This window comes from Tiliqua scincoides, chromosome 1 (assembly GCF_035046505.1).
Source record: "Tiliqua scincoides isolate rTilSci1 chromosome 1, rTilSci1.hap2, whole genome shotgun sequence".
In the NCBI taxonomy this organism is placed as follows: domain Eukaryota; kingdom Metazoa; phylum Chordata; class Lepidosauria; order Squamata; family Scincidae; genus Tiliqua; species Tiliqua scincoides.
The window spans coordinates 237,043,687-237,066,613 of NC_089821.1; the positions used below are offsets into that span (position 1 = coordinate 237,043,687).

The 22,927-nt window shown below is 41.3% G+C and overlaps 1 protein-coding gene across 2 annotated transcripts in view; it reads right to left on the minus strand.

Annotated features, from left to right (window-relative positions):
- Nucleotides 1–22,901, minus strand: part of HEATR5B (HEAT repeat containing 5B) — a 61,090-nt gene extending 38,189 nt beyond the window's left edge. The window contains exons 1-14 of one of the 2 annotated variants that reach the window (XM_066618087.1): nt 22,809–22,901; nt 19,178–19,344; nt 16,878–17,089; nt 14,723–14,831; nt 9,341–9,490; nt 8,004–8,175; nt 6,860–7,017; nt 6,334–6,583; nt 4,857–5,012; nt 4,065–4,315; nt 1,901–2,012; nt 1,136–1,288; nt 698–797; nt 304–413 (exon numbers count right to left, since the gene is read on the minus strand). In XM_066618087.1, the coding sequence (XP_066474184.1) occupies nt 304–413; nt 698–797; nt 1,136–1,288; nt 1,901–2,012; nt 4,065–4,315; nt 4,857–5,012; nt 6,334–6,583; nt 6,860–7,017; nt 8,004–8,175; nt 9,341–9,490; nt 14,723–14,831; nt 16,878–17,089; nt 19,178–19,303 (2,059 nt within the window). In that variant the 5' untranslated portion in view covers nt 19,304–19,344; nt 22,809–22,901. Of the gene's footprint in view, nt 1–303; nt 414–697; nt 798–1,135; nt 1,289–1,900; nt 2,013–4,064; nt 4,316–4,856; nt 5,013–6,333; nt 6,584–6,859; nt 7,018–8,003; nt 8,176–9,340; nt 9,491–14,722; nt 14,832–16,877; nt 17,090–19,177; nt 19,345–19,444; nt 19,512–22,808 lie in introns of those variants that run through there. The other variant, XM_066618095.1, reaches the window with a different exon arrangement.
- Nucleotides 22,902–22,927: the final 26 nt, after the last annotated feature.

A 22,927-nucleotide genomic window follows, 5' to 3' on the forward strand; every position in this document is an offset into this window, starting at 1 on the left:
TACAGGCCCCAAACACTAGATTTAGAAATTCACAGATTGTGTGTATTTGGTTTAGTACAGGGTTGTTGGTGGGGCTTGCACATGTATATTTGTCAGAAGCACTGCGGTTCTTGCAGTTTCACTCTATTTAGAAAAATAAAATGTCTGCTCCTAGACACATTAATAACCCTACCACCACTTTTCAAACAGTTAAAGGAGCGACTCCTCCTCCTAAAATTACACAGCCAGTATTACATATGAAACCAAAACATGGACATGGAGCCAAGTATTAAGAACAGCAACCAACAATTGCAAGTAACTTACCTTCATAGGTTTTTGGTGGCAACAAAGCCAAAATGTCATAGAGTCTTAAGCGGACCATGGCTGCACTAGCTTTCAGGTGGGCTCCATGGGCCTTAATTACAGATGGAATGCTACAATGTCAAAAATAAAAGTTAAATATTGGTAAAAAACTATGGAAACTTACACTTGAGCTGTGACAGTCCAAACAGGCTTACTAGTGGGCCACCATCTGTGGCTGCTACTGAGGTCCCAACAAGAAATTAAACTAAGCTCTAAAAAAGTGAAGACTCAAAATTCTACTTGTTAAGTTTTAAAATAAGCACCTTTCTAGTTTTTTTCAGTGCTGGTTGTTTATACTTAGAACAAGTCGTTTGAAAAGGAAAAATAAATGCGATGCACAGGAAAGCATACTTACTGAGACATCATTGTCATTGCACACTCTATAGGGGTCATCAGTTTTCGAATAACATCTTCTGTTAGGAGTTCAGGGCAGTGAGCGACAAAACTCCTCATAGCTAATAATGAAAGATAACACAGTCAAACGTTGCCTGTATGCAAGGAATTTTTAGTGTTTAAGTAGCACAGTAATTCAAATGTTAGTGAAAGTGTCATTCTTTTCTATACCAAAACAGTTACAATCCACCCTTTTTTTTAATCTGCGGGGATCCATTCAAGGACCCCCCCACAGATATGCGAGTCCACTGATACCCAAATTTGCTGCCACTTCTGGTTTGATGAGCAAACTAGAACTTGCTTTCCCCCAGTATCCACAGTATCTGTTGTGAGTCAAATGCGTGGATGCCTGTGACGGGACTGAAACCTGGAACCTTCAGTATATTTTTGGAATTCTTACCACAGAGAGCTCCTGCACGTCCTTCCAGTGTTACTTGCCACGTAAAGGAATCTCCACGAGCTTTTTCTGCTTCCAGCTCCTTTAGAGAACGGGGAAACACATTTCGCCACAAAAGCAACATCTTGGGAAGATGGTAGCGGACGACTGAAGGACCTGTCAAAGGAAACAATTAAAATGTTTGTTTTTATCTCAGCAATAAAAATGTTTCAACAATATTTTTGCGGCTTTTTTAAAAGTAATTTTACATTTTGCACTATTTTGCTGGTGCAAGTCTTAGGAGAAACAGGGGGTGTATCAGGCTGGAAAAACAGGGATAGGATCCTGGCATCCAACACTGTTGCCAAACTCCACCCCCTGCCCTTCTTGTTCCAATCTTCCCCCAATCCATCCAAGAACTACACATGCTGGCACTCTGCTCCGATGCAGATGGGCGTCTCTGGTGGGAACGTGGAACCTCTGGCTATTTGCACAGGTAGCTCAAACTTGCACAACAGTGGCAAGCCTTTTACAATGCTGCAGCAGCACTTATGGAGCAGAGTGGGCGTTCCACTGCCATAAGGGCCCTATAGTATTGTGCTGTCAGTTCAACGCTCAAGTGACAACTGAGCAGTTTTCTCAGTTACAAATACAAGAGATAAAACAGATCAATTTATTATAATCTGTATTTGATGTTTAACCATGTTAAAGAGTTCCACTGCAAGCTCTAACCATACAAGCTTCTCTAAAATAAAAAGATATTAATAAAAACAAGTCACTTTTATGTACCTAAAGTCATTAGAGCACCAAGTAAAAGCCATCCAGCCTGGGTTCGCGGTAAGGACAATCTGCTGTTTTGTGCAGCTGTTCGTAAAAGATCTTCAGCAATACTAACAACCATCTGAAAAAATTAGGAGGTAGGAATGAATATGACTCAGGTCTGAACAAAAAAAAACACTAACAAGTTGGTGTTTAATACAAAATTCAAGATTAGTTGACAAACCAAACAGTCTTTGCTAAGAAATACTTTACATCATTCAAAATTTTTCATCTTTAACTAAAAGTACAGGGGGGAGCCCCATATTCGTGGATCTCGTAGCCATAGATTCACTTATCTGCAGATTGAGGGTCCATGGATCCCCTTGAGCCCCCCACCCCCTCTGGAGGCAAGGGGAGCCTGGCCCACAGCCTCTCCAGGCTCAGAATGACTGTATCTAGTAGAAAAACGTCACTTCTGTTTGTTTTTAACTGGAGGACACATTTTTATGCCTTTAAAAGGCATTACGAGTCACTTCTGATTTTTTCAACAAAACCCAGAAGTTACTTTTTTCACTACATTCAGTCATTCTGAGCCTAGCAGAGGCCACATGAGGATGTGAGTGGCCTCTGTTGGGCTTAGAAGACCTCCAGAGGCACCCCCCTCCATATCAGTGGATTCACATATCCACTGGGGGTTCCAGAACTGGGTATAGAAGAGATATCCATATATCTGCAAGGGGTTCCAGAACTGAACCCTTGAGGATACGGGGGTATGCTTGTAACTTAGATTTTTTAAAAATGGATTTTTTACTTCAATGGTATATCTTGACACAAGATTTTAACACACATATTGATGTTCTCAAAATGCCATAGTAATGAATAAATTCAACTGTACTGCACAAGTGTACTATCTAACTTCTCTGGAACCAATTGCTTGCTTATCAGTTATACCTACTGCTGCAATAAAACAATTTTGAAATGATAAAAGAAAATCAGAGCTATAAAAATATTTGCACTATCATCTGCTACATAAAATAACATTACTAAAGAATGCAGCACATAACACTATTTAAATCAGCAGTTTTTGGCTGAGATTTAAAGAAGCTGCATGAGCATGCTAGTGATAGTGAAAGTTTTCTTTGAAGTTCTGTCCACTGCTAAAGAGGCAAAATGCTATCCAATTTAAAAAGTAGCCTTCCCGTTTGACTCTTGGTGGTCCTACAGAAAACAGTATAGAACGCTAGAGTTGCATGTTCAATCCTTGCCTTTACATACGGAGTTGTCTCTAGCTTTTAAGACACCTTAGGGCAAAAAAAATGTAAGCCCCCCCCCCCCACCAATGGTGGAATCCCCCATGGTGCCCAGGAATCAAGTAGAAAAGTGACCATTTTTCTTCACTGTTGCCTGTACAATTATAGAGGGAAGTAGAAAGAATAACTAATGTCTGCTACTGCCTCCTGGTCCTTACCAGTTCTTGGTGTGCCTACCTATTGGGTTGTGGCTAGCTTACTGTGCAGTAGTGGGGATTAGTGGCAGCAGGCAGCAGTGTGCTATAAAAATGGTGGTGTGGAAAGGAGAGGACAGTCTGTTGCTAACACCTTCTTCCCACTGCCTCCTGGTAAGTCCAGTGGAGACATCTACAAGCCTTCAATGGGTTGTATCAGGTACAATTGGTAATACTAGGAGGCTGTGGTGACCAGGTGAAGAAGTGAACTTCATCCTTTTTTCTTTCAGCACTACTGAGCAGCTCCTGATTTGTTCTCAATATTAGCATCATTCACAACTGCTTCTGCCAAAGGGAAGGGAGGGGGAGAAAAATCCAGTATTCCACTTAATTTAAGACACATTCAAGATACTTGGACGTTACTTTTGAGAACTGGAAAATGGCATTGGAGAAGAAAATAGTCTGCTGTTGCCACTGCTCCCCTGCAATTACCCAGAAAGCACTTCTACAGGTCCTGGCTTACCAGGTGGTGGTAGGGAACAATGGCCCCTTACTGCCTTAGGGCTTGGCCAGGCACTGGTATGGACACATGCCCCCAAGTGGAGCCACCCCTATTTACATGTACTTTGCTTCTTTGGAGCACAGCCTTTCTTAATTATTATACTGCTAATATTACTTTATGACAGTTGTTGTTCACCACACATACACCCACACACACCCCCAATGAAAATTAAATGTTCCCAACCTCACCTTTCCTTTTGCGTGGGGAATACCTAAAGGACACTGATGTACTCCACCCAACAAAGCAGCCATTGCAAAACTATAACCACTAACAGCTTCTGGTGAAGTCTTCAAATTGTTAAGCCTCTCTGCACACCTGTCCAAGAAAGGAGTCAACTGGAAAGGCAAGGCCACAGCTACACAACGTAAGCACCAGGCAGCTGCAAGTCGCGCAGCCATACTTGGATGAAGAAGTACTGAAGTAACAGTCTCCAGCAGCCCTGAAAGCAAGACAGAAAGAGTCACCAGAACATGGGAAAAAGGAGTGATGGACCATGCCATTCAGTCCCCTCTTAGTGCTTGTAATGATACACTATGGATGCTATGCCTATTAACAGGATAAATATACAGATGATCAACAGGATAGGACTTAAATTCATTTGTTTCCAAATTCCAAAATTTATTTTTCATCTGAATAAAAACACAGAGAAGCTGCATGCATCAGTCCCTCCTAAATTCCAATGTACGTTCACCAACAGAACTTTATAGATGATTATCTGGTTTGTAGCTGCTCCATAATAGTACACAAAATTGTATTCCTTGTTAAACTGACTGTTTAATCATTACAGATACCTATAACTGCTAGAGAAATATAGACTGCTTCAGTCCCACTAAAACCAGTAGGATTTTAAATAATTTTTTTCATTTTTCTGGATTACACTCTTATATACTTGGCTGGGTTTTAACAGTAGTTTATGCTATAACTCAGTAGATGACGACCTAGTGAGCACACAGAAACCAATCTAGACATGAATGGCTTACCTATAGAAGGTTCCTGTATGAGTGGTGATGCTGTTGCATTCAGGCTCTGTACTAGGCTCCCAAGCTCTTGAAGGGCACAAACCATCACATGCTGACTTGCAGCAACATCAGCAGCTCCTGATTTGTTCTCAATATTAGCATCATTCACAACTGCTTCTGCCAAAGGGAGGGAGAGAAAAATCCAGTGTTCTGCTTAATTTGAGACACAGTCAGGAGTTTACAAATAAGAAGTGCTACAGAGATTTGAGAGTTACTATAGGACTAAGAAATGGAATTGAGATCCAAAAAGACAGCTTAAATCATACTTCCGCTAGTAACTCAGGCTACTCTCTCCCAGCTTCAACCCCTCCATCAGTACTAGAGATAACATTTATCATAAAATATTTGCTAATCTTGAAGGTGCCACGACACTATTGCTTTGGCTACAGCAGACTAACGTGGCTACCTACTGGGAATGGAAATTATTTAGGATGCATTTACTCATCTTGCTGGCAACCCACATTGAAGCTACAAGGCTGTTTTTCTGTCATAAATACTGACTTTTGTTACAGTTAATCACAAAAAGCAATGGTTTTGACAGCTTCTTGAGAAACTGGAAAATTTTATCCTGAAATATGCTACTGTGGGTGTTGTTTTTTTTTAAAAAAAAGATTTTGACAATGTAAATCAGGTTTATTAAAAAGCTCTGATACACATGTAGTTCTGAACATTACAACTGAAACCTGCATGGCAGAAAAAGTCACAAAATGTAACACTTTGTTTCTTATCAAGTCCTATATAAAGAAATTAGAATAAAAACAGAAAAAGTGAAGTGCCAACACTGAATTACAGTGCTGAAAACCAGCTTTCTAAAAATGATAGCGTTTATAATCTATTTTTAATTTAAAGACAGGCACTGAAATAAATTTTATTTGTTCTCTATCCATCTTTTTCTTCTTCTTCTCCCATCCCAATCTGCACATACTTACAATAGGACCAAAGCAGACATGCCTTTAAACATACTGCTAGGTACACTCTCTTTGTGTGTGGGTGCGCGCAAGTAAGTAAATTTAAAATCTAAGTGAGGACCATTGCAAAAGAGGGTGGGAAATTAACCCTTTGCCACTTCCATGTTTCTAATCCATACTTTCTTCATCCACATATACCTTTTGATATTAAACTGATGCTACTCCTATCTAAATTGGCCCTCAAGGTAAGAGAATGTTTGTTCCCTTACCTTGGGGCTGCACTGCAGCTGCTTCAATACTGGAGAATTGGATAGGATTTGGCCCACAGACCCACTTTCTATTAGGCTGACAGTGTGGGGAAAAAATGTTGGAGGTCTTATGCTGAAATAATTTTAAAAGGGTATTTGATGGAAATTTACTGTGCTGTGTAGAAAAGATATTTATATCATGACTACATTAACCATTCAGAGGATAGCACAATTATTACATTTAAAATTAAGTGCACCACTGATTACTCAAGTTGCTCTTACCAACTGCCTTCATCTGTTTACCAATAGCCTGACAGATATCTTTGGCAGCAGCAATCTGAGCCTTCTCCCCCAATAAACTGCCTACAGTTGCTCTGAGAATAAAAGAGACACATCTTCGAGAGTAAACAGCTTCTACATGAGTCTGAGTTGCTCGAGGGTGGGAAACCAGATCCAGTACATGCGACAAAAATGTAGCAAAGTTACGCTCCAGCCACTGACCTCCGAGTGTTGTGACAAAGACAACATATGCCTGGAAATATAAAATGCATACATTTAGTCAAATGTAAAATGCACACAGTCACATTTCTAGAATGGGGTGGAAAAAAAGAGAGAAACCGTGTAAGGCTTAATGTCCCACAATACATGAAATTTCAGAGCAAGATAACCTATTAGATACTGTTTCAAAGGTGAACGTGAACATAAATCAAGGTTACATATAGTTCCATGATAGAAGTATTGGAAAAATGAACTAATGTACATAATATAAAATTTAAGAGTAAAACAAATGTTTTGAGAACACACACACCTGAGTAACTCCAACTCTCACTTCTCGATTGACAGATCCTCCTACTTTTAACATCTCACCACCACTTTTTAAAAATCCAGATCCTCCTCGAAGAAAACCTGTGGCCATGAGTTCTAAGACCTCTTCTAGTGTAGCCCGCTTAACATTCTGGCGCATCACTTCAAAGAAAAAAAGTAGCAATTTAACAGTACCTTTTAAAGAGTTATTATTTGGACTCATTATTCCTATGACTTTAAGGAATACTATAGTCAGCCTTGTTACAGTAGCAAAAGTAATAGATACTTGGTACAGTGGCAAAAAATAAACAAACAATCCAGAGAAGATAGCACTGACTTAGCACAGTACCCATTCACAGGTTTCTGCAAATAAAACTCAAGAAATCCAGGTCCACCAATTGATTTATCTACACAGGCAGAGCTAGAGCTAACCCTGACTGCTTTCAAAAATATACAGTGGGGCCCCTGTATCCATGGACCCGATATTAGCAGATTCAGTCATCTGCAGATTGGGTTCATGGGGTTATTCCTGGAGCTTCCCCGTGGCCCCTAATGCCTTAAAAGGCATTAAAAAGTCACTTCCAGTTTTTCTGTGAAACCGGAAGTCACATGTTTTCAGCTGACGAACTCAGTCTGAGCCCAGCAGAGACCACGAACAGATGCCTGTGGCACTTGCTGGGCTCAGAGGACTCTAAGGAGGGTGAGGGTGCAGTCAATCACCTGTATCTGTGGTTTCAAGTAACTGTGGGGGGTTCCGGAATGGAATCCCCATGGTTACGAGGGAACACCTCTAATAGGAAAGTTAGGGTTGTATCCCAAGTTGGTCCTTCCATAAGTCACAGGTGCGGAGAAAGGAGAGATTTTCATTGATCTCTCTGTACCTCTGCAGTTTCCTAACACACACTCCAAAAATATGTTCCTGAAAGCTCCCCAACCCTCAGAAGCAGGCATTTGGTGTTTTCAGGGGCTGCAGAGGAACACAGAGATCTGTGAAAACCACCTCTTCTCAAACAAAAGAAACACTTAAGGTACAACTTAAAAATATTTCCCCATTTCTGTTCTACATTTTAGAAACACATACACACAGAGTGAGCTTATATTTCTGTGAAATTATACGGCACAAATGCATAGAGAGCTTAGTCCAGTACCTGCTGCTTGCTTTGGTATTAATGCTGTAGCCATCACTGTTCCCAGAAGTTTGGATACTGCAACTCGTACACCATAGTTTGAATTTTCCAGAGCCTTAAAACAAAGAGTTGCTACATTTTCTAGTTCTGCTGTCCACATAAACACAGCTTCATTTTGTAGTTCCAGTAGGCACTACAGGAAAAAAAAATTTCTTGAATACTTTTAGAATGCTTATTCATCCAGTTCACAATACAGCCAGCATAATCACTAACACCCCACCAGCTGTATCAGGTAATTTGACTGGTGTAATCATTTAAGAAAAGATTCAGGAAGAACTACCCTAAGATTTTTTTTGTAACTTATATTTCAGGAAGAAGTCTGGGGGATCACTTGTCAGGTGTTCATTTACAAACCAGGAATTAAAGGCTACTGTTGAATCACTGGATGGGAGCATCAAGATTCTTTCCACAAACATTTCAATTGTGTAATTTTTTTTAATGTATTGTGGAATTTTCCTCCATGTCCCACAACTTCAATCTTGCAAAAAGATCTACCAAACAAAAGTTCTGCACTAAAATTCTTTCTATAACTGAAAATAAAAAGAGAAGTTCACCTCTCACTGTGAAATCATGAAACTGTGGTTTAAAAGAAAGAGGGAAACTTCATCATTGCTCCAATAGCATTTTAGAAGGGCAGAAAGAAGGCAAAATTCAACCTGCACACTACAGGCAGGCCCCGGTATCCATGGCTTTAATTATCTGCTGATCTGGAGGATAGTGGGGGCACCCCTTTAAAAGATAGAAAAGATAAAGCGCTACAAATAGCTGTGCCTTCCTCTGCACAGTGAAACCACTGTGTTTTCAGTGTTACAGGCAGCCTTCCGACCTGCCTGCAGCCTCTTCCTGGCCACTTGAGGTTCTTCCTTCCCCCAATGTCACCCAACAATGCATCATGATCAGGAAGAGAATGCATCGCAATGCATTATGGGGCAACACTGAGTGAAGGGAGGAGCCTCAGCATGAGACCTCAGCATTTCACTGTGCAGAGTGGTTTTACTGTGCAGAAGAAGACAGCTATTTATAGTGTTTTACTTTACTTTCCCTACCTTTTTAAAGGGTGTCACCACCCAATTCAAAAGGAAATGACAATTATTCGAAACATAAAACACCACCAAGAACACAGTCCCACACCACTACACAACAGTTCCAGGCCACAACCAGTAATGGTTACTGTTGCAACCATAGCAATGCTGATCCCACATACAATGTTAATATTTAGGGTTAAAAATGCTATAGTCCAGAAAGACCTACTGTAGGAGTAGTGTGCTCAAAATTATTGGATGAAAAGTTATGCCTACCTTTGCTACTGCGCATCGCACAGCCATAGACCTGTCTGTCAGAAGAGATCGGGCATTCTTATAAATATCACGGTGGCAAGAAGCTGCAGCACCCCCTAGTCCACTTAGTACCTTCTGCAAACTCATTAATATTTCACTCCGACCTTGGGACTGCAAATTGAAGTGGGATTTTAAAAGAAAGAAGAGCAATTTTTAATAACTCCGTTACCAGTATCATCAGACTTTAATTTTAATCTTATTCATAAAATAATGTGAATTACAAAATTTATTTATTTAAAATATTTATATGCTAATTCTTCCTTCCAATGGAGCCATCCAAAGAGATAAATAACCATGGATTATAACAATTTAAAATACATGAAAAAATAGTAAACAACAGGAGAATAAATTATTTTACACAATTCCCTCATCTTAAAAGAGAAGGGGGAAAGAGCACCCAAAATCAGAAAAGGCAGAAATGAAAAGAAACATTTTCAAGATCCTTTCATGTAAGGATCTTTAGGTAAGATTTGCAAAGAATGAAACAGGAAACTTTAAGGGGAGGGGAATTCCACAGACGTAGGTCCACTACAGAGAAGATTCTTCCCTGCATCACTACCAGCCTTACTTTTGACAACAGTGGCCCCTTCAGTTGATATTGATGGCTAGGCTATTTCACATGGGGGAGGTAGTCTTTCAAGAATCTTGGTCCCAAGCCACAGTTAAAGATATCACCTGCACTTTGAATTGCACCCAGAAACAATCCAGTAGCTAGTGCAGTTGATATAGCAATGACATGGCAGAGTCAATTGCCTGGTCTGGTCACCACATGTTCATTTGCATTTTGCACTAGATGAAGTTTCCAGATGGCCTTAAGGGCAGCCTCACATAGAACACAATACACCAATGTTTCTCAAACTGTGGGTCGGGACCCACTAGGTGGGTCACGAGCCAATTTCAGATGGATCCCCATTCATTTCAATAATTTATTTTTAATATATTACATTTGATGCTACCATAGTATGCGACTGCATTTGGGAAATGTTACAGACTTGTACTTTTAACAAGCTACTATGTATATTCTTTTAGCAATGATAGTAAATGGACTTACTCCTGGATAAGTGTGGGCAGGATTGCAGCCTCAAATTGTTTAAAATTTTCCTGCTTGATGATGTCACTTCCAGACATGACATCATTTCTGGTGGGTCCTGACAGACACTCATTCTAAAAAGTGGGTCCTGGTGCTAAATGGAGAACCACTGCATTACACTAATCCAACCTTGATATAACCAATGCACAGACATGCCAAAATAACATGCTTTGTGTCTTGATGCAACAGCAGACATACTCAATCTGCTCACACAATGGTACTTGCTCCTATCATCTAATGAAGAAGAATTCAGTTATTTAAGCAAACAAAAACCTAGTTCTTGCTTGTACAGCAGCACAGCACAGGACTGAGCTCATAGCTTCAGTATAGAACAGCAGTTGCCAAATTCACGACTGCTGCCTGTCGAAAAAGTGGCCCCTGTTTGGACATGAGCTTACCGTTCCACCTCCACACCGTGTGTAGTCTCAGTAGATTTGGGGACCAAGACGCACTGGGCAGTCGCATCTGTTGCCCGGTGTCCCAAAAAGCTATTTAACAAGACATCTGGAAATATGCGACCGCCCAGAGCATCTCAGTGCCCAGATCTACTGAAAATATATGCACCGCAGAGGTGGAATAGTGAGCTCTGCTCACGTAGTGGAGGGCTTTTCCCAAACCCTTGATCTGGCCCCTGGGGCGGACAAAGGGATTTCTTACTCCTTTAGTCTCAGAAACAAGTCCAGTCTCTTAAACAGAAATAATTAGTGCACTTGTAATTAGACTGACATGTGCCAGGTGCACCTGCTTCTAGTTCATCATGCCCTGAAACTAGATTTAAACTGGGACAGTAGCGCTTGCTAGCACTGTCCAAAGCAAGAGAAAACAACAGGCAGCTGCTTTGGGAATACATCCCTCCAAGAAGAATGGAGAGCCCCAGAATCCCAGATTAAAAGTCAGACAATAGTGAAGACTGGCAGTCTGCAGATAGTGAACACCCTTCCTAGTGAACGGAGACTGGGCAAGTTAAAACACTAATAATAAAAAGAGTTTATTTTATTAAAGGATGAAGAACAATAAATCAAAAGCAGCACTGAAAAAGGCAAAAAAATAAGGAACATTACAATGGAGAGTTCAGGTGAGTGGGTTAGAGCTTGAAACAGAGGCTAAAGGTAAATGGAACACAAATCAAACATGAATGCAATTTTCTGGAATTTTACCCTAGGCTGGTACTTCCCATTCTCCTGTGTCCTTGTGCTGTTGGTCTTTAACACCCATAACCTAACTGAGCAAGCAGGCAACCCCATCCAAACACCTGGAGCTGTTGATGTTGGACTAGGGCAGAGGTCTCCAAAGTGAAGACCACTCTGTGCCTGCAAAGACTTCCCTGGTGCAAACAATGTTTACTGTTCTGTGGAGAAGCCTTGACAAAGTGCCTGTGTTCACTCTCATTCATTGTCATGTCCAGTCACTTCTGGCCTCCAACACCCCAGCAGGCGGAGTGCCTGGATTTCCAGGTAGTTGTGGCTGGACGCAACAACGATTGGGGGTGAATGGAGGCGCTTTGTCAAGGCTGACCCATGGAACGTTTAGCACCAGTCACGTGGGGGAGGGCTTCCAAAAGCTGCCAGATCTGGCTGTGGTCTGGAGGGCCCTGGACTAGGTCAAACACACAACAGAGGGTATGTGACCCCATCTTTTATACCCTGTGGGCATTAACCAGGTTTTAGCAGTTAGATTTGAGTTATTTGGGTCACTCTGAACTTCCCTGCTCTGTGGAATCAGATGGACCTCACTGGTGCTGATGTGATTGCAGGGCCCAAAATAACAGGCAAAGAATGGGGGGGGGGGGAAATCAGCACCAAACTCTACTAAGGATGCAATTGCTGAAAAGGACGGGGGTAGCAAGACAGTTTTCCTGGCCCTCCTGAAATTCTAGGAGCCAGTAGGAAGTTACTAAGTTACTATGACCATTTTCTTCTTCTTCTTTAGTGGCACTTACCACATACAGAATGCCACTGTGACTGCTGCAATGTTCTGCTAAGCACAACAGATACAGCATAGGATTGATGTGTGCAAGCAGAAATGAATGAAGAAGCTTACTGGGGGAGGGGAGTGGGAAGTTAAGAGAAGCTTAGGGTATGATGTTGCAAATGCAACTTACAGTTAACAATAAGCCAGTGAGGACAATACACTGAAAGTTCCTTACAGCAATGCAACTGAAAATCAATTACCTTACCAGTTTTGATCAAACACCTATACTGAAAATTTTAAAATGAATAATTAGCTTCCTGATTATTAACTACCATTATCCACTCATCCCTCACAGACTATTTTGTGAATGTTAGAAATTGTCATATTTTGGCAGTTTCTGTTCAGTTGCCTGTGCAATTCACTTTGGAGTACGTAATTAACGTATGGTGCAATTCTCGCACACTTTCGTTGGTAGCAAGCACAGCAGTTAACAGGCCCACAGCTGAGCTGGGCTTGCTCAGAGGCACTGATTTATTTATTTATTTAGTGTATGGCATATTATACATGGACTTATATATCAGTTAGACTAGATCAAATGTCAATGTCCAGTTCATGCAGCCATTCAGACAGAGTAACCGTCATAGAAAAAGTCAGACCATGGGCCAGTATACACCCTCGGTTTGCAGCCAGACACAATGTGGTACATGGTTTGGTGGGAGAACCCGCAATCACACTGAGGGGTAGATACTAGCCCCCATTTGAACACTGAGTCCTGACAAACACCATGTAGGGTACGGATCCTATTCAAAGTTTTCCAGTGCTGGCGAGGTAAGTCAAAACCTGGCACCTTAAGGGTAGGATCGTCTATATATCTACCTGTTTCTGGGTGTTCGACTGCCCATTTACCTTTCCATTGGGCACTGATGTTAAAATTGTTAAGCAGATGTTGTGCGAGTGCCAGAGAAAGCTTCCTGGATTTGAGTCTACTGATTGATAGATGAGGAAGATCGGCATGCACTGGTAAAAGTGGGTTGTTTGTGATTTTTCTGTATTTCTTCACTAAAGCCTCTTGTCTCTGTAGGGCTGGTGGCACTACGTGGCTCAAAACGGGGAGCCAATAGAGGAGTGGGTCTTATACAGCCGCTTATGATCCACATGCTTTCATTTAATCTGGCATCAATCTTGCTAGTATGACAGCTGTTAAGCCATACTGGAGCACAGCATTCTGCTGCAGAGTAGATCAATCCTAATGCTGATGTTCTGAGAGTGGAGGAAGCTCCCCATCTTGTTCCTGTTAATTTCTGGAGTATGCTGTTCCTGGTATTGATTTTTGCGGCCGTGTTCTCAAGGCGTGGCTTATAAGAGAGTGTCCGGTCCAAAGTTACTCCAAGATATTTTGAATGGGGGTTGTAAGGGAGTAGGTTGTTATTTAGATAGACCTTCAGGGCTGCATTAGCTAGTTTATTATTAAGGTGGAAGCATGTAGGCACTGATAGTCTCAGTTAACAAGTGCAGTGTTATGCATGACTGTACACAGCTGTCACACGTTCCATAACAATGGTAGCTTGAAAAAAGATTATTGTCACAGAAATTGTGGGGAGAGTGCAGTGGCTCTAAGAGTGCAGGTCACGAACTGATTGCAGGACTGGTGCTATCCAAAAGTTGCAGGGCATTTGGGGATTTGACATTGAAGCTGTAAGGTGGCAGAAGTAGGTTGAGGTGGTAAAATGTTTGAGAACTGATGCATTTGTATACTGTATACCACTCACATGCAACTTCCACTGCATAAAAATTACTGTGTGTGAACCTGTCGGCAGCCTTGTGTGTTTCTGAGGTGATTGTTTGGGGGGGACCACCAAATGTGAACTGTCCTGGTGATTCTCTAGAGCAGGGGTGGGCAAACTTTCAACCTTAGGGATCCTGGACCTTTAACAATTGTGTTGTCTCTCCTACACAATTGTTCAAGGTCCAGGGTACCTAAAGCCAAAAGTTTGCGCACCCCTGCTCTAGAGTGTTGAAAAGGAATAAATTTCTGAGTAGGCTGAAAATATATTTTTCACCAACAAATACAGTAAATGGCAAAAGATACCATTTCTAAACGTGGGTTACGTGGATTAAGAAGGACCTATATAAATAAAATGACCAGTCACATTTTCCAAAACACTTAGTGTCCTTAATTGATAGCTTTGATTAAGGACATTAGGGGTTTTGGAAAACGTGACTCGTCTTTATTTCTATAGCTCCTTCTTAATCCACATAACCCACATTTAGAAGGTTAACTTCTACATTGAAGAACCATGAACAAAATATGCAGAATTTTTTAAAACATTGCTTTCACTCACCTCAGCACTTTTCAGAGACTTTAGGAGATTGTTAACTGTTTCTGGGAAAGAACTGCCCAGCATTCTCCCCATTTTTTCATAAAATGCCCCAACACATGCCACTGCAGTGCTGCAAAAAGGTAAAATAATTGACAGCAATTTTTCACTGAGTAACACACAAGTGAGAACATCAGACCAAATGTTAAATACCTTCAGGTGGAGGTGGGCAGTTTTATGCAGACTTTAGCAGGGATTCAGAGAATCTCGTCTTATATTTTGGCTACAGAGATAATTTTAGAAATGAGTAGGTGACAATTCAGAATGATTAACAATAATGTGACAAAAAAGGTCAATCTTTATTATACTTTTCAGCTCACTTTTTTCCCCTCCCCTCAAGGAGTGACTCAGATTTTTCCAACATCAGTGTAACATGTGCACCACCAATGTTAGTTTGCCATATACTCAAAATTCTTCCATATAGATTAGCAAAAGTAAAATGTGTCCTTTTGCAACTTCAAAATATTATTCAGAGCAAAATAAAAGCACATCAGGAGCTTCCTACAGAGCTGTGAAAGCAGGAAATTGAATGCCAAAGGAACAAATTTTGCTAACCTACGCCTCCTAGAAGATGCTACTGAGAATACACCATGATGTTTTTATAATGCTTGGTAGCACTATAACTCAAGCAATTGCTTGGTTATTTGTGTTTCAAACTATTTTGCAGTAACTATACATATATTTTTTTTAACTACCTTTGATCTAATTAACCAAGGGAACAGGACCTTTGTCTGAATGAGCTAACAAGAGCCAACAGCAGCAATAAAGTCCCATTTTCCCAGTCCTCCTACCCAGTCTGCCAATAGACAGAATATAGAGGCAAAGCAAGGGAGCATTTCAGGGAATAGTAAATCTTTGCATGCCTTAATATTCCTTTGTTAGTGAACGGCATCTTTTTATAGACAAAAGGCAAGTAGCTGATATCTCTGAAAGAAATACAGTAATATGACTGCTAAATATTTATTAGCAGTATTATTTATTCTAAGTAAGTGTTTTAAGATTGGTAAATATATTATAATCCCAAAATGGTATGTCTCTTATAATAAATGCTACATTTTTGGAAGAAAAGTCAAGACAATAACATCTATGCAGCATTTTCATTATGAGGCATTTGAAATTCCCTCATATAGCAAAACCATAGAATATATAGAAGAAAGTCTCTGCATCTCAGCTTGGACATAACAGATACGCAATGCAGACACAACACCATACACCTCCTTTACCAGCACATTGATTAAAGAGAAGAGTGCTGTTTTTTTTAAAGACACATGACCCAAAATAAAATGAGTTTCCTATCGTCTTCAGTACGCAGTGTATAATAATACTTTAAAGACAACTGCTGCAATTCTAAGTACTCTTACCTGGGAGTAAATTCCACCAAACTCAATGATACTTTCTAGACCAGTGATTTTCAATCACTGTATCATGGCACATTTGTGTCTGAAAATGGTTTGCAGGTGTGCTGCAAACCATTTCCCCAAGAGTTTGGGGGTGAATCATATATTAGTAGGGCCACAGGGGAATGTGAGCCTATAGCCGGCAGCATGCTTTATCATTTGTCAAAAAATTGATGGTATGCCTTGAGAGTTTTAGCAGCTTATCAGTGTGCCATGTGTGCCAGTGTGCCTCAGTGAGATGAAAAAGATTGAAAATTGCTGTTCTAGACATTCACAGGATTAGATTGCAAATTTACCAGCTTATTCATTTCTTTTTAAAAAAAACATTTCTAGTCCACCTTTTCAATTCAGTGCAGAAACACTACGCATATCTCAGTGGGAATAAGTGCCACTGATGAAAATTGCTGGGTATGCAAGATCCTGGGGCATTTAACATTACTGCCCAACTGCTGTTTTCATTCACCATCCTGCTTCAACAGCATCATACTCCTGATGAACCAGGCTTGCAACCAAAAAGGAAGTAGGAAATGATACTATGGAGCAAACTTAGCACTCAGTCACTTATTGGTAGGAGCATTTCCCTGAGAGTTTTGAAATTCAGTATAGTCCATGTGTCTCAAGGGTAACAGCTCTCTCTGTGTACCCTGAAGTTTACTATCAGACTATGACAATTTTGCACACTAGGAACAATTTTTTTCTCCTGTATGCAACATATTACTTACAGTTTGGTTGGTAAGTAGGCAGAAGTATCATCTTTACTCTTGATAATGTCATTACACTTATCAAGAGTCTGAAAAACAGTAAAGGTATCACCAGTGCTATACAGAGCAGCAAGATTTTTAGCAAGTAATTTCCGAGTAGGTGGTCCAGGGGAGCTGCTGATAAGACCAGTTAGCTGTTCAACAAGCTTTTTCTGCTTTTCCTTTACATCTGTCTGCAAGACAAAACAAAATGCAAAATTTTAATTGCTTTGAACATAGCGTCTTAACATAGCAAAATTATTACTTTCAGATTGCTAGCTATTCAAATTTTCTTATTTTTATCATCTTTTTCTTAGTACAGGCAACAATTCCATCATGAATCATCTTGTGTTTTGTTTTTTCTGAAGGTGCCCCAACAACATGATATGGTGATTCATCATGCAAAGCCAGTTCTAGACTTGCCCACTGGATCTTTTACCCAACTACTTCTGACAGATATCTAAAACTAACAGGAACACATAGGCAACTTATAGCTCATGAAACATAGCAGATCTTTCTAATTTACTTTCATTAATCAAATGAAAGGCAAGAACTCCTCTGAAGTAGAGAATTATATTGCATACCAATCACAGTCTTCTTCAAACCAGAAGAGTTAATAACATAGAGAAAGCAATACCAACAGCTTTATACAGGTCCATCCTCCATACCTGTGGATTTGGGACTCATGGATTTAACATACCATGGGTTCCAAAAACACAGTGGAGAGTTGGACCGGAGCTCCTGGACGTGAATGGAAGTGTTGCATCTGGGAGGCTTTCTGAGGCCCGCAGAGGCTGCATGCAGCCTCTCTGCACCTCAGAAACACCTCCAGAAGTAACAGAAAGAAACTTCATAAAAACTTCTGGTTTTTATTTAAAAAGCTTCAGAACATCTCTGGTCATATCCAGGAGCTCAGATTCAACCCTTCACTGTGGGTTCTTATGAACCGAACCCACAGATTCACTTATCCACGGGTTTTGGTATCTTGGGGGGGGGGGAGATAGTCCATGAGCAGCACCTCTGGCACTCCAGTTGTCTGGTTGTGTCCAGAGATCCTATGGACCAAACCAACGGATTCACTTATCTGTGAGTTTCTGTATCTGCAGGGGGTTTAGGACTGGAGCCCCAAAGATACCAAGATCCAACTGTAGAGCTATGCAGAGGTAAGATAAGTAAGAGGCTCCATTGCCTGAAATGGGACAGGTCTGCCCCGCCACCAACGCACACTTCACTGCCGCTCTAGTTTGTCCTTTTTTCCTACATGTATACATGCCACTGCCACGGCTGCTGCTGCTGCTGCCACCACCTCCTCCTCCTCCTCCGCCACCAAGCTGTTTAAAGAAGTAATTGAGCAGGCAAGTAAAAGGGAGGGTTATACAGTAATTTTGCCATGCTTCCTCACTACCGCCATAATGTTACCTCCATTACCACCTCCTTGTTTCTACCCAACTGCAGTGAAACTCCTCTTCTGCTTCCAGCACACTCTGCCCAATCCATGTGTTTGAAGCTGTGTGGCTGTATGGGTACAAAGGGAGTGATGGCAGAGGTAAAGGTATGGGGTGGGTGCTTTGGCTTCATCTCTTTCTTGCCTGCTTGTTGTAGCTGGGAAGGCAAGAAGGTGGTGTGATTCCATTTTGATCAAATGTGGAAAGGGAATGATCAGGAAAGGATTACTATGGTGCTCTGCTGCTTTTTCTCCAACAGTGTTGCTGCAACTGCTTGAAGCAGCAGCACTGGAGGAAGAAGTGGGTTGCCACTGACTGGATCTCTCACTCTTAGAGAGAAAAAAGATGGCCAAAGAGAGGGGTAAAACAGCTGGCTCGGCAGGAAGCCAAAAACAGGCCACAGGACAGATGCAGGGACAGGGCACCCCTTGTCAGTTCACCACCTTGTTCAGTTTGCCACTCAAAGCACCTCTTCAGTGCACCTGGGTGGGCTAGCCCAGTACCAATGTAATATATTCCAGGAGTATTAATGTTGTAGGTCAGTGGTTCCAAAACCTTTTAGAAGCATTAGAGACTGCTGCCTGATTTATAAATGCCAAGGACTGCGGCTATGATGATGATTAGGCAGTAATGCTCCAAACTTGTTTAACCCTTCACGCTTGTTTAACCCTTCACGCACGTAGCCTAATCTGCCGTCAGGTTCAGAAAATACCAAAAACTGGGTCACAACCCACTGATGGGTCCCAGGCCCATAGTTTGGTAACTGCTTGTCTAGGTCTAGGTGATGATATGGAAGAAAACCATACTAAAATAATGGCTGAAAAAGTATTAACTTACCTTGTTAGCAGCTACAAGCACTTTGTCAAGAAACCGCAGCCATTCAAAGATGAAAACTGGTCTCTTCGCTTCTGTGATCTGAACCAAAGCCTCTTCATTTAATAACAAACTGTGAGCAAGCTCCATGGTTGGCTAAATTTTGATTTTACTACAGATGCACTTATTTCCTATTATACCAAAAAAAAAAAAAATACCATGAAATATTGCAGTTTACTACTGTTACATCATCATTTATTTACAAATACAGGTATCCCCAGTTTCATTTACCTGCTATCATGAAATTGTTGTTTTATTTTCTCTCACAGTGGTATTAGATCTAGCTAGGGCTCCTCATGTGTAAAAGTTGCAGGAAAGGGTGGTTAGTTTCATTGGAGGGAGGATAAATTCTTTAGAGAATGGAAGCTGGTGGTGCCTTCCTGGCAGATGAGATATAAGGGAGAGTTAGCTTCACTTTGCTGCTGTGAGAAAAGGACAGATGTAATTCTGACTAGTCCGTAAAGTGGTTACACTGTGTTCAATTTTTATTTTTTTTCTCCTTAGTTGCTTTTTATCACACAGTTCACAAAGAGGTTTTGCCTTGGGGAGTCCTACAGGTTTGGGAGCCTCCTAGAACTGTAGTATTCTTATATAATAGCATATCTAGGTTGTATAGAAGCTCTCCTCTTGTTAGTTGTAATAGTTAATGGATCCTAATAAAATTCTGGGTTCTATTACTTTTCATCTGGGTATCTGGGAGCCATTACTCTTTTCTCTTATAGGAGGTAGGAGAGAGGAATTAAAGAGAATCCCTCAAATATCTTTATATTGTACGCAAGAGGGATTTAGCCCAGAGAATCCCTCTAGCGATCCTGGTCCATGGGCTAGTGGCAGTCGGGTAGCTATCCAGCTATTCTTAGGTGGTTGTAAGGAAATGGAATAGGAAGAAGGGGCATTTTTCCCCCCTCTGGATCCTGACATCTGTGGATCTGGGAGATTCCTCCCTCCCCATCCAAGCATGTCTGTTACAGTACTTTTGTTTTTCTGTGGTAGTACTTGCAGCATGGGTGATCCTTGCTTAACTGAAGAACCAAAATGTGCAGGCAAGCACTACCACAGAAAAACAAATGTGCACATGGGGTCACTATTTATATAGAGTCCCCCAGTATCTGGTTCCCATATCTGGAGGGGGGGGGGCAGAACGGAACCCCTGTGCCTGTATTTTTGAACTGTACTAATTACAATTCAACTCTCACTTAATATGAACCACTTCTGCGGATCTGCCAGCTTTAGTTGCATGTATTTTTTTAATTGAGCATAAGAACCTCCAACTAACACAAATATTAAACCATCCAAAACAGTTAACACAAGCATTAAATAATCATTTTATATTTTATTAATTCTTTAAATTAATTTAAAGAGTAATCAAATGGCAATAAAAATAGTAAAAAAGGAGTAGAATAAAAGAAAAACAATGAAGGCAGATTAAAATATTAGTCATTAAAAGTATGGAATAATAAAAGTCTTCATCTGACACCTAAAAGCTAGTCAAGTATGCAAAGCAGGGTGCATATGGAGTGAGAATTCTAGAACCAAGGCTGAAAAGGCTCTGTCCCCACTCACCCATCCACCTAACCTCTGATGTAGTACCTCAAAAGATCTTAAAACAGGCAAGTTCATATGGCAACACGCAGTCCTTCAGATACCCTAGTCCAGGGGTGCTCAAACCCTGACCCTAGGTCCACTTGTGGCCGTCAGGCATCCCCAATCTGGCCCCCAGAGGCCTTTCGGAGACTTGCTGGAGCCCACACTGGCCCAGCACAACTACTCTCAGCACAAGGGCTGAGTGCTTTCTGTTTCATGTCTGTGAAGCAGCAGCGGTAGCAAAGGAAAGGTCGGCCTTGCTTTGCAAAAGGTCTTTCATAGGGCTATCTGAGCTATTGCAAGATCTTCATTCATTCATATATGTTCCATCTGTAATATATTCATTCAGGGAGACGATGTGGTCCTGCCAAAAAGTTTGGACACCCCCGTTTTAGAACATAGTTGCCCCACAGAAGTTCATAAAATAATTTCCCTCCAACACTTATTAAGTGCAACAATGACTCCTAATAAAATCTGCATTCACAGGGTAATCTGTAAATTGAAACATGTAAAGGACTTTTCCTCCATAAATCTGTCCAATCCCCCTTTAAAGGCAACTAGGCCAGGTGCCATAAAAAAAAAAACCCTTGGCAAGGAGTTTCACAGATTAATTACTCGCTGGATAAAGAAATATTTCTTTTTGTTTGTTCTAACATTCTCCAGCCAGTCAATTTATAATTATACTAGTACAGTATAGTTTATACTTCCCGTCTGAAAATATTGGTAGTCATAATTTGAATTTGTACTTTTTTCTGCTGTTTAGAAATAAAAAGATATGTATGAACATTGAGGCATTAAAAACCATTATAATTTTTCAGCATCAAACAACATACTCTCAAATAGTACAATTTTCATAACTCCACATAGCAAATAATTCAGCTTAGTCCCAGAGCAAGAAAAATGACATTCTATCAGGCAAATAAGTGTACTTATTTGTGTACTAAGTGTACTTAGTATAGGACTGTATGTTTTGCTTTCTAAGTCAAATGGCACAGCTGAGAGGAACATACCCAGGGCTGAGTTCCAAAACCTGTTTTCAATATCCAAGCTTTAGACCTTGAGCATATGAAACCATAACACCCAAGGGATATTCCTCTGAGCATACACAGACCATCTTCCCTCATTACACTTTCATTCTAAAATTGGAAAGCTCATCATAACAGAACACCAATAAGAACCTGAGACCATCTGCATTGTCCCAAGTTTGCCACTGCATAAAACCATTTTTATTTACATTAGGGCCAAAGGTGGAATATTTCTGGTTGTCTTCTGTAACCTGTTTTTTCTTTTAAATTGTATATTCATGTGTTTTTAGTTGGTTGTGCATTGTTTTTAACTTGTCACCACCTATGGGTTTTTAAAAATTATTATATTACTGCCGTGCTGCCTGATTTTTAAATGATTTAAATTCTGACTATTTTTTAATCATTTTATGCTCTGTTTACGCATTAAGTTTTGTAAGCCATCTTGAGCTTTTGGAAAACCAGGGAGTGAATTAATGAGTGAGTGAGTGAGTGAGTGAGTGAATGAATGAAAAATGCAAGGGACAGCTACAGATGATGCCCATTAGTCACCTAGCTCTGAGCTTGTCCCACTGAGCTTGGAGGGGGGCTGGCTCACAGTTCAGCGGCAGGGCACATGCTCCATGCAGGCAAATAGGTTACAGGTTGCCCCCTCTCCAGGAAAGGGTCTCTGCCCCACACCTTAGAGAGACTACAATCAGCTAGGGGGAACATGGCTGGGCCAGGTGGAGCAATGGTCTGACTGCACGCATGAGCTCCACAGAGCCCCTCTGCCAGCACCCCTGACAAGGACTCCCTGCCTCAAGAAAAGCCACCAGTCCTCAGGTGGGCCAAGCCACCCAAACCGCACTCCGCCCTAAACTGTCCTCGCTCCCCACCCGTAGGAGCGGCCGTTGTTCTCTGCCTCACCAGGAGACCCACCCTCAGGTCCCCCAACCGCCTCCCCAGCTGCTCTCCCCCCCCCCAAGCCCTACACCCCGCAGACTGACCTTTCCCAACCGCCCGCTTCGTCGCAGCCCACTGCGGCGCTTGACAGAACACCTGACGTCGCCATAGTGGACGACGCTCGCCCAGCCTCCCTCCACGGCCCGGCGGAGAAAGCGCCGGC